General features: G+C 35.6%; 1 protein-coding gene across 2 annotated transcripts in view; it reads right to left on the bottom strand.

Moving 5' to 3' along the window:
- The window catches only part of LOC132517991 (cadherin-10), a 123,662-nt gene that overhangs the window by 12,788 nt on the left and 98,060 nt on the right, over positions 1–12,814 (bottom strand). For both annotated transcript variants that reach the window (XM_060146004.1, XM_060146003.1), the window contains exons 6-7: positions 11,022–11,275; positions 6,472–6,608 (exon numbers count right to left, since the gene is read on the bottom strand). In XM_060146004.1, the coding sequence (XP_060001987.1) occupies positions 6,472–6,608; positions 11,022–11,275 (391 nt within the window). The remainder of the gene's footprint in view (positions 1–6,471; positions 6,609–11,021; positions 11,276–12,814) is intronic.

A 12,814-nucleotide genomic window follows, 5' to 3' on the forward strand; every position in this document is an offset into this window, starting at 1 on the left:
TATATTTCTTAATTTATACCATTTTTTTTTGGATGAAGAGTGGTTTTAAATAAATTAGTAACTTGCCCGAGGTCATCTACGTGGTAGTTGTTATATTACAACCTACCCTTCTGACTACTTCTATCACTAAAATGTATTCCAACAGCTACTCTCATCCCTCCTTTTGGAAATTTTAATATATAGCTACTAATTTTACAAACTGGATGGAAATTTACAATGAAATACAAGATTTCAAATGTTTCATTAATACAATTGTTACTGGTACCATTTCAACAATCCAGGCTCAATTTTGTATAACAAAATTAGTTCAATAGTAACATGTAGTGTAATAATCATGATTTTTTTTGGCTAAAATCAAGGGCATCAAAGTTTTCACATAAAAATATGCATTTAAAAATATGTTTTGATTTGTAAATGGAATTTTAAAATATATCTTAGCCTTGGGTAACAACCGCATATTAGTCATAATTGCATTATCTCCACCAAGAATTTTTCTAGGCACTTGCACTGATATCTGACGTGTTTGGAGATCTTAAATTCAGGTTTATATTCATCAGCCTTTGTGATGTCAAAATCTCAGTCTCTGGATATAGTTCAACTTCTTTGTGAACTTTGGTAAAGTCAAGCTCAAGATCAATATAAAAGGAGAAAGGAGATAATTCGCTAAAAATAAAGCAAAAAAAAAATAGATAAGCTGAGGGACAGTAGCCATCTTACTAAGTGGCCTCTACCAACTTTGGTTATGAATAATATGATTTACCCTTGTGAAATTTATCTGATTTTCTAATTTTATCTAAATAATTTTCAGACACAAGGGTTAAAAAATATTGTCAGGTACAAACAGGGAGTATATCACTACTCAAGAGAATTTATTTCTCCTCCCTTCTCTCCATGTAATTGTAATGTTACTAAAATAATTAAATCATCATTTTAAAAAAGTAACATGTAAGAACTGATTACTTGGCAGGGTCGTTTACAAGGCTGAGTAGTATGAAGCAAGGCAGACACTTCCATCTGAAGTGTATTTACCTTACTTTACTCTTTTCAAGGGAAACTTTAAAGTGCATCTCCTCTTTAACACTCTTGTTTAGTCTTCCTTCAGTCTTCTTAACCCATATGTGTTCAGTTCTCAGGCTCTGATTTCATATTTGCTAATCTATTGCTGCATATTATTCACTTCTTAGTATGTCAGGTGGTTAGAGTTTAGATCCTGGAGTCAAACAGAGTTGACCTGATCCCCAGGTCTACCACTTATTCATTGTGTGACTTTGGCCAGTTTACACTCTGTCTCTAATGCCTCAGTTTACTCAAAATGAATCAAAATAGAACTTCTGATCTTATACAGTTATTTGAATAATTACGTGAGCTAATGCATGGAAACTTCTTATCGAAGTATCAGTTTGTTGGTATACACACAAAACAAATACATGTTGACTATTGTTATTAAGATCCTTTATTATCATTGTCATATCTTCCTTTTTTGAAATTTATTTATCTATTATTTATTTTTGTCTGCGTTGGGTCTTTGTTGCTGCGTGCAGGTTTTCTCTAGTTGCAGCGAGCAGGGGCTACTCTTCGTTGTGGTGTGTGGGTTTCTCATTGCGGTGGTTTGTCTTTATTGCGTAGCACGGGCTCTAGGTGTGCAGGCTTCAGTAGTTGTGGCACGTGGGCTCAGTAGTTGTGGTTCACAAGCTCTAGAGCGCAGGCTCAGTAGTTGTGGCGCATGAGCATAGTTGCTCCGAGGCATGTGGGATCTTCCTGGACCAGGGCTCAAACCTGTGTCCCCTGCACTGACAGGGAGATTCTTAACCACTGCGCCAACAGGGAAGTACCACTGTCATATCTTATTTCCTTACATTACTTAAAAGCTTAAGCTATCTTTCTCCACGCAAAGCATGTACACAATAAAAATGTGTTAACTAGCTTTCCTGCAATTCATGTGGGTCTCAAGAGGAGTACATTTGGGAAAAAGTGAGGAGAGGAGAAAAAAATGAGAAAAATGTTTTTCTGCTATTTTCCTACCTCCCTCACTCCTAAACAACTTGCTAAAACCCAGAGGCATTGTGTTCACCTCCAAATGAATCCTCAACTACCCCGAGTTACTTGATGCTATGGGGAAGAGTGGGAAGGCATGATTCTTCTGTATTTTCCAGAATGTGCTCTTTAACCTACTTTTATAGTTAATGGACATAATCTAAATGTTTTCCTTCAATACAAAGTCTTGACATAAAAATAACTCTTGGGTTTCCCTGGTGACGCAGTGGTTGAGAATCCGCCTGCTAATGCAGAGGACACGGGTTCGTGCCCTGGTCCGGGAAGATCCCACATGCCACGGAGCGGCTGGGCCTGTGAGCCATGGCTGCTGAGCCTGCGCGTCCAGAGCCTGTGCTCCGCAACGGGAGAGGCCACAACAGTGAGAGGCCCGCATACCGCAAAAAAACCAAAAAAACAAAAAAAAAAACTCTTTTGTTGGTAGCAATTCAGTTTCTAACTGTGCCACAGAAGCCAAGAAAGACAAAAGTTTCACATCTAAAAAACTGCATTGTCAGTCCCTTCCCTAACACAATATGGAGATTCTCCAGCCTCTTTACAGGTAACTCAAGGCTCTTCAAATCAAAAGCTAAATCCACGGGGATAAACACATTTTGTAAAGCATCAGGCCTGGAGTCACCTATTCAAAAAACAGTGCTTACACTAATCTTTTTACTGGCAGATGCGGCTGCTTAGGTAGAAATAAGAATATAAAGCCTTCCAAGGAAGCATCCTACTGAATAGGAACTGGCATATATTTACCACCTGAGACTCTTGGTCATCCAGCAAACTCTACTGTAGTGAGAATGTGTGAGCAACAAAGGATCTTAAAATGTATGTCCTAAGGTAAAACCACGCCACGTATTCACAGGCTTTTCCATACCTCCAGGAAGAAGAAAGTATAAATCGTTATCTAGAAATCCCAGGCTTTAGAAAGAGGTATCTTTTCTACCTACTTAAGGCAAGGATTTCTACTAATGAGGAAGCAGGTATGGAAAATGGAGTCCTTCAGTCATAAACTTTGCTCTACTGTTGTCAGAATATATTGCAATGCTTATAATTTAATCTTCAGATGTGGTTATAGGAACTCATTGGTTTCTACATCAAAGTGTTTTACAATCCCTGATTATGACCTTAATTTTAGATTTTATATTCTCCACATGGGATTTTAAAATACTTTTTAAAGAAGAAAAAGAGAAGTTATTCCATGGTATAGTGCATTAAATGATTACCTGGAGTAATACTTTCCATACGATGGGATACACTGATATGAATGTAGAATTAAACTGTTAGAGGCAGAGCCTGGAAACATTGGTAAGAAGTACATTTCCAGGCCATTCTGCACTACTCTGGGCTTGGTGTATGGCATGCTTACCACAAACCCAGTGTTTAAAATCTAGTGAAAACAATTCCTTACATGCTGTTTCCCTCTCCCCCTCATTCCATTTGATAATCGGAACAGTATGATGGGCCCCTGACTGTTTGTGGCTTTGCAGGTAGGCATTTCCAGCAGTTACTCCATAGATTGATTTTATTTACGGGCAGAAAGTAGGTTTAATTCTTAAAAAGAAGAACATAATTGACTTAGCTTTTTACAGAATTGTCATTACTTCAACTAGCTTTAAAAGTTAAATTTCTCAAAGTATCTGAAATGGAAAATGCAATTCCGAGGTCATTAGGCTTGAATAAGGACCTTGAATAGAGCATAGAGCACAAACAATCATGATTCTGGAGTAATCAGACTGGATCCTGTCGGGCACATCTAAACACTGTGATATGGATACAGACAGAGAAAGAAAACTTTCCTTAAGAAAAACTAAAAAATTCTTCAGTTCACCCTGAGAGACACAGCTATTTATATCTCATTATGGAAAAACTGGATTGTTTGGATGGTGGGGTTAATCTATATTTCAGAGGCAGATTTAAGAAAAAATTAAATCTAGTACTTTCTCTTGAGGCATTAAGTTCATTGCTGATGGTCAGTCTAGCCCGGTTCCATCCTTCTGAGGCTCTTCGTAATTCAGCCCCAATGCCCTGTTTTCCAAATCTTGGAATGATTACTTCGAATAACTTGACCTTGATATATGTTTGTGGATTCAGCTTAGTTTTTCAGATCTGAAATGTATAGGCTTAGTTTTTTTTGTTTTTTGGGTTTTTTTTACCATGATTCAGTCCCTAATTTATGCTTCTTTTTAAAACAAAGAGTTGCTCTATTCCATGCACATATGATAATGCAGGAATCAGAAACCATGAACAGGTTTGTGTGTGTGGGCAGGGCTGGCTCATGGCCATGTCTAACTGAGCAGGGCCTCTCACTCAGAAGGGCCCCACACACCCTTATTTAATGCTCTGCTGTGGCCATCTTTTTTTTTTTTTAAACATCTTTATTGGAATATAATTGTTTTACAATGGTGTGATAGTTTCTGCTTTATAACAAAGTGAATCAGCTATACATATACATATACATATATCGTCATATCTCCTCCCTCTTGCGTCTCCCTCCCACCCTCCCTATCCCACCCCTCTAGGTGGTCACAAAGCACCGAGCTGATCTCCCTGTGCTATGCGGCTGCTTCCCACTAGCTATCTATTTTACATTTGGTAGTGTATATAAGTCGGTGCCACTCTCTCAGGTCGTCCCAGCTTACCCTTCCCCCTCCCTGTGTCCTCAAGTCCATTCTCTACATCTGTGTCTTTATTACTGTCCTGCCCCTAGGTTCTTCAGAACCTTTTTTTTTTTTTTTTTTTAGATTCCATATATATGTGTTAGCATACGGTATTTGTTTTTCTCTTTCTGACTTACTTCTCTCTGTATGACAGACTGTAGGTCCATCTACCTCACTACAAATAGTGCAATTTTGTTTCATTTTATGGCTGAGCAATATTCCATTGTATATATGTGCCACATCTTCTTTATCCATTCATCTGTCGATGGACACCTAGGTTGCTTCTATGTCCTGGCTATTGTAAATAGAGCTGCAGCGAACATTGTGGTACATGTCTCTTTTTGAATTATGGTTTTCTCAGGGTATATGCCCAGTAGTGGGATTGCTGGGTCATATGGTAGTTCTATTTTTAGTTTTTTAAGGAAGCTCCATACTGTTCTCCATAGTGGCTGTATCAATTTACATTCCCACCAACAATGCAAGAGGGTTCCCTTTTCTCCACACCCTCTCCAGCATTTATTGTTTGTAGGTTTTATGATGATGGCCATTCTGACAGCTGTGAGGTGATACCTCATTATAGTTTTGATTTGCATTTCTCTAATGATTAGTGATGTTGAGCGTCCTTTCATGTGTTTGTTGGCAATCTGTATATCTTCCTTGGAAAAATGTCTATTTAGGTCTTCTGCCCATTTTTGGATTGGGTTGGTTGTTTTTTTGATATTGAGCTGCATGAGCTGCTTATAAATTTTAGAGATTAATCCTTTGTCAGTTGCTTCATTTGCAAATAATTTTCTCCCATTCTGAGGGTTACCTTTTCGTCTTGTTTATGTTCTCCTTTGCTGTGCAAAAGCTTTTAGTTTCATTAGGTCTCATTTGTTTATTTTTGTTTTTATTTCCATTTCTCTAGGAGGTGGGTCAAAAGGATCTTACTGTGATTTATGTCATAGAGTGTTCTGCCTATGTTTTCCTCTAAGAGTTTTATAGTGTTGCCATCTTAAATTTCTTAATCATGTTTTAACATGAGGCCTGATACTTTCATTTTATAATAGGCTCTAAAAATTATGTAACCAGTCCTGTGTATGGACAAGAACTTTTGCAATTAGAGGCAGATATGATTTTGAATGCTGGCTTTGTCTGTTACTAGCTGGATGAAATTTTGTAAATTTGGTATAGAATTAAGTCATTCTAGAAACAGAATGACTAGTTTAAAATCCCAGTTTTACTACTTCTGGCATTGTGACTTTGGACAATTTACTAATATCCCTGGAGTCTTATTTCCTTCTCTGTTAAATAAGGTCAAGAAAAATATTAGGAGGAAAGAATTAATTTAAAATTCTTAGAATAATACCTTCACCGAGTGTTTAATGTTAGCTCTTATTACTAATACCTTTGTTTCTTCACCTGTAAAAAGGAAGTAATAATATCTATCTCTGTGTTTATTGTTAAATAATGGACTCCCAGCATTTTAGCATCGATTTTAATTCATGGCATCCAAGCAACAATTTTAATACATTTCCCTTTCTCCCAAAGAGAATATCTTTAGTTTCCAATTCTAGATCATTTTTATGAGTTAATATTAAATGTAGATTTGTGGATGCCTACAGCTATTTCTCAGTATATATAGAAACTATTGAAAAAAATTATAGGTGTAGAGAAGCCTTTTAAAACCTTAGATTGAAATTACAACTCATGTGTGCAATGAGAAGAAATTATTCTTAATACAAAATAAAACCTAAAATTATGCTAAATATGATATACATAAAACTCATCTTACTGATTTCAGCAGCGATAACAGTAAGATTGTGCCACTGAGATAGTTCACGGTCAAGTGGCTTTGATGTATAAAGGGATCCATTTCCAGAATGTATGTTAAAAATCCTGTCGAGGTCAGTGTGGCGATCCAAGGAAAATCTGAACATTGAGGGCAGAGAAAAACACATGGCAGCATTACTGATGGTTTGCAGGAGAAAATGGTGAAATGCAAAGACACATATATAGTGATATATAATAATTTCAGGAAAGTACATAGTACTGAACCAGGATGCAGACTGTGTCATGGATTTATCACAAACACACACACACACAAACTGACCCTCTCCCATCCTCCCAAAACCTCTTCCCAAGACCTGAATTGACCTTCGTTCTGCATTCAAATGCTGGTCTTCTGAATGGTTGTTTAATTAAATCATTGTCTATTGCATATTCAACTAACCTTGAGGTATTTTTCCACAAAACTTGGAATTACAATTTTACATTACCAACGGACATTACCTAGTGATTGAGAACTCTGTTGAAGAATTATTACAAGGATCAAATGCAAAATATCATTCCCACTAGTAAAGTCTTTTAGTAAGAATACTGGAGACAGCATTAGTTCCCTCAGAGTAGTAGATCATCAATTTATGATGGTGTTCAGCAGCTTCAAAGTATGATACCCAGGTAGCTTTGGTTTCTTACCCACATGTATCATTATAAAATGTATACATTTTAACTAGAAATGTTTTAAAAATAGAAAAGTTTGGGATAGGAGTTTTTATATGTTTGTATCAAATTAAATCTTAGTATATATATTACAAAACCAACTATTCTGCAAATTGATTAAAGGCATTGTGTCAGGTGTCATTCCAAAGCCCAACTACAGGTTTATCAATCAGGATGATGTAGTTGGGATAAGTTCCATTATTTGGGGGGGTGTCAGCCAAGGTTTAAAAGAGCTGTACATTGGTGGTTCCTGCCACTTCACAAGCCTAGTTGTTTACAAACGTTTCATAATTCTTGAGTTAGCAAGCATAATCCCCCAAGTTATCTTTAATGTTCCCTATTTAAAAACTTAAAAAACAAATCAAAATAAACATGACAAAACTAGGAGTAATATCTAGTTATGGCATATATTTTCCTAAGCCACAACTGTCATTTATTTGAAGGAACAAGATATGAAATATTATTTTTAAATAGTATTTTGTAAGTAATAACACAAAATAATTTTGAAAGTGCCATAAAACTTTTTTCTTTTAGTGTTCCAAACTTGTATAATATTTCCAAAAATCAATTGAAATTTATGATCTTTTTGCGGGGTTTTTAATAAATTACACTAGAAGAATAACTTAACATTTTGATACAGTTAATATGATTTTATTTTTGAGGATTGCTTATTTTAGATTTTTATTTTAAATCAGTTCTAAGTAGAATAGACCAGTAATTTGCAAATTTCCTTAATAAACCCCATCCCTCTCTATTAACACAATATAGATTTAGTTTTGTATTCAAACTACATGCTTTAGCCATTCACAAATAAAGCAAAACATTGTATCTCTATATCTGGAATAATTCACAAATTATATCCCAAGTTGACATAATTATTTTACTACTGAAAGAGTCAACGTAAATTTTACCTCCTCCTTGGACTGTTCCATGATTACCTGAAGGAGAAGCTATTTGTCCCCTTCCATCCTAAAGCACCTTGTACCATCATCTCTGCCATTTACCACATTGTATTAGGAATTCATTTCATCTCACATCTCAAACAGGAAATCAAGCATGAAAACAGCAAGCATCATACTTGGAATCTAGTAGATACTCAATGAATCTTATTTCTCATACTGAATCTTCTTTCCTAACAGACTGAGAATTCCCTGAGAAACAAATTAGTAACTGACATGGTGACCTACAAATATTTGTTGAATGATTTCTTTGGTATTTTGGCAAATGATAAGTATCCTTATTTCTACAGAAATATGACAGGAAGTTGCATTATGTAAATCAATATAGAGCATCATTTTCTTTTCCAAATCCATTTTATGTGTGTTTTGTCTTTTTTCTTGTAGTTCAGTTTAAAAGCTAGTGACAAAATTTAAAGGATTATGTGAAATTATCTTGAAGATACAGAGAGATCCTGGTTCTTTTTCAAACCTGATATAATTATAGTTGACGCTTGAACAACATGGGTTTGAATTTCCTGGGTCTACTTATATGCAGATATTTTCAGAAAATATAAACTAGAGTCTGTGTTTATTGAATAAATAAATGTGAGGTTGAATCCTTGGACACAGAACCGCGGATGCAGAGGGCCAACTATAAAGTTACACTCAGATTTTTGACTGTGGGGAGGGGGCGAGGGGAGATTTGCACCCCTAATCCCTGAGTTGTTCAAGGGGCAACCATTTATTTTTCAATTCTCTATCGGTAAATTATATTTATTACCTAACATTTTCATTTAAAAATCAGTTCCAAAAGACATATTTTAGGAAAATACCTTTGATTATTGCATTAACATCTACAATACATGACACGGACAGTTTATAACATGACCAGTATTATCTGATTATCCATCCCTAAATACACTGCTTTAGTAAAACTACTTTACCTCTTTGATTATATATATACATCTTTTTAATCTGCATGGCCTATCAAGATTAACATCCAAAAATATTCTTTTTCTACATCAAGTTAGTATAAATTCAAATATACAACAACAATCTTAACTAGACTCTGTCATTAATAAGCAATGAAGTCATTAATTCTGTTGCTTAGTACACATAAATGGATTCTTTTCTCCTGGTCCTGAAATTTGCATCCTGATGAAAAATTTAACTTAAGAAAGAATCCACAGACATATTTTAACATGTAATAACCATTAGTCTATGAGAATATTTAGAATCTATTTCACTGTGTGGACAAATATATTGCCTCTTAATAATGCCACAATTTAAACTGAACTTTTTTTAAGTATTATATTTTATTTTAAGAAGGCCATTTTAAAACCAGGAACACAGAACACAGGCTATTAAAATCAGTTAGGAGTTCTGCCAAGGGAATGCTTGGTAGTATTCAATGGGGAAGAATAAGAGTGTATGTTCAATAAATGTCTACCGAAGGAATGACAAGAAAAAAAAAAAAGCTTTAAAGGAAAAAGATCCAAAGAATGCAGCAATTTCAATGAAGTTAAATGGATGGGAGAGGGATTTATGGGAAAATCATGCTGACAGATGGGAGCTGTACTTGACTACCATATGCAGGTTTTGTCTGCCAATATGTAACCTGTCATGTATGTGACATATATGTGACTATAAGAAAATATTTAGGTAAAATTATATAAATCAAATAATAATTTTAATATATATGCATATAAATATATATATATAATATGAAGTCACTTGATGATACGGCAGAACCTACAGAATTTTAAACTTTGAGCTAGAGTCACATGGTGCATAAAAGTAGAGGTTCCGACATTCCACTGCTGCATAGTTAGGAGTCAGAGAAGTGTGTACTTGGAAATTGTGCAACCACTTGAACTCCTACTAGACTGGCCCACATTGTAAAAAGGATAAGCAAAATCAGTCTGCTGAGGATAAAGAAACAAATGAAATCCAAAATAATTGATGGGCTAACAGTTTAAAGTGAGCAGTAATTTTGATCCTGAATATTGTATATAGATATTTGTACTTTTTTAAAATGAGAGAACAAATGTCAGTGAAAACTTTGTCTTTCTCATTTGTATGTTTTTATCACATCTTATATGTTTTTAGGTGCCATAAGAAAACAAAGCAAAACAAAAATTTGAAATGACTCTGATCTTTCTGGAATGTTCTAAACTTTTTGATATAGCCAAAAGAACACCAAAAAAACTTCCCCCTTTGCTGGTAGGATATAGAAGTTTCTAAAATCATAACTACATTGTAACATTGTTATGATTATATAATTTTTAATTATTAAAACTCCTCTCAACCTCATATTATTTAAGAACCCAAAAGCACAGAGAAATTGATTTTGTTACATTGCAGATGCACAGCTGAAATAGTCCCCTTTATCTGTACCAGGCCTCAGAACAACAAATATCTTAAAGAGCCAGGCAGATGATACAAGCCAAATTTCAGTAACTGGCATGATTAAAATGGAATCAAACTATGAAATGTGTGCATACCCTGGCCCAGAACACAGACAACTTATTTTAAATACTTGTGCTCACCCAACATATGCACAGCTCTATCCTTTTTTTTTTTTTTTTTTTTTTTTTGCGGTATGCGGGCCTCTCACTGTTGTGGCCTTTCCCGTTGCGGAGGACAGGTTCCAGACGCACAGGCTCAGCGGCCATGGCTCACTGGGCTAGCCGCTCCGCGGCATGTGGGACCTTCCCGGACCGGGGCACGAACCCATGTCCTCTCGTGTCCGCTGCATCGACAAGCGGACTCTCAACCACTGCGCCACCAAGGAAGCCCAGCACAGCTCTATCTTTTAATGCATTAAACGCTTTAAATAGAATCTCATGCTCTCTACATTTACTTCAATTCCCTTTCTTTTCATCCTAAGCATAAGCATAATTACCTAATGGGGCTAGAAGTAGAATCTGGGTCCCTTGCCATCACAGTACCAATGATTGTACCCACTTCAATATCTTCATGAACCTCAAACAGATAGGAGGATCTGCTGAAAACAGGTGGTTCGTCCACGTCTTCAATAGAGATTTTCACAATTGCCGTATCTTTAAATGGTCCTAGGTAATAAAAACGTGGATCCACATGGGTATTTTCTGCTTCAACCTTCAGAGTGTAAAGCCTTCGGCTCTCATAGTCAAGTGGCTGTATTAAAAATAATTAAGTAAATAAATCATCAAATTAGATTGAGGGAAATTAAATTATATGTTCCTTCCAAGTTACAGTATGATTTTTAAAGCCTAGTTGAGTTGTCAAGTTGTTTATAAACTGTAAATAATTAAAATTAATAAAAATATATAATCTTTACACATCAGGTAGAATTCAATTTTTACTTCTTATGTACTTAAAATGTAGTACTTCAGAACATAGGAAAATGAGATTTTAAATCTTAGAAAAATTGAAAAGGATATTAAGACCTGTCTCATATAGTGGAAACTCATTACAAAACATGGCCTGGTGGATTGTGTGTGTGTTTGTGTGTACGTATGTGTGCTGAGCTGTTGGCTACTGCTAAGTTTTTCTAAGTAAAAAATTCAGTAATCTTTTAAAATATATGTTGTGATACATCCATTCCATTCAACAGGCTCATGGCACTACATAAACTTGATGAAATTTTAAGACTAATACAAAACTTTTCAGCAGTTATATGAAACATTGAAAATAAGAAAAACCTTGGGTAAAGAGAAAAATTTTGATAGCTAATTGGTAATTAGGTTACATTATGAAACAAACAGGAACTTAAATATTCAGTAGGTCACTCCTTTGCTGGTCATTGTCTGTTTAAAAGTGGTTGTGTACCTTGAACTTCGCAATAGACTCTGAGGAGAGTTCCGTGATTAACTGACGGTTACTTTATGCAAATAGAGTGTTCAGGACATTTCATTAGGACATACATTTTACTGGGCCTTATTTTCTCTTATAAGGATGGTACTGAATGTACAATAAAAAACTAGTTACCTTTAAATCATATCACTGAGCATATGTTAGCAGAAAAGTTTAATTTATGTAGCAGAAGGGAAAATGTGAACAATGAAATTATTTTCCAATCCATGCTGTCTCTTTTTATTAGCAACTCTAATTATTGCTTCATACATCTGGATAGATGGCATGTTACTTTTTATGCCTCCAACTGTGATGATATATTACTATTATTAGTTATCAACTATTTTTTTAAGGAAGCGATGTTAATAAGGGGCTTTTATTAACGTGGCTCAGAAATACAATCACATGTATATTAACTTGCCTTTTAAATTTTGTAAAATGTCAGGTTTCATGTTTTAATTAACAAAAACATTTGGTCAAAACATTCAAGGAGATCTTTGGCTTTACGTCTCTCATACTTATGCTTTTTTTTTTTTTTTTTTTTTTTGCGGTACTCGGGCCTCTCACTCTTGTGGCCTCTCCCGTTGCGGAGCACAGGCTCCGGACGCGCAGGCTCAGCGGCCATGGCTCACGGGCCCAGCCGCTCCGCGGCATGTGGGATCTTCCCAGACCGGGGCACGAACCCGTGTCCGCTGCATCGGCAGGCGGACTCTCAACCACTGCGCCACCACGGAAGCCCTACTTATGCATTTACATTGGAACATGGTAGGGATATTTCTTAATGGACAGAGCATGAGTGGATAATACATATCGAAATCCCTACTTCCTAAACAGTCAGATGATTATTTCTATTGATGTTCT

The sequence above is a fragment of the Lagenorhynchus albirostris genome, chromosome 3 (genome assembly GCF_949774975.1).
Source record: "Lagenorhynchus albirostris chromosome 3, mLagAlb1.1, whole genome shotgun sequence".
Classification (NCBI taxonomy): Eukaryota; Metazoa; Chordata; class Mammalia; order Artiodactyla; family Delphinidae; genus Lagenorhynchus; species Lagenorhynchus albirostris.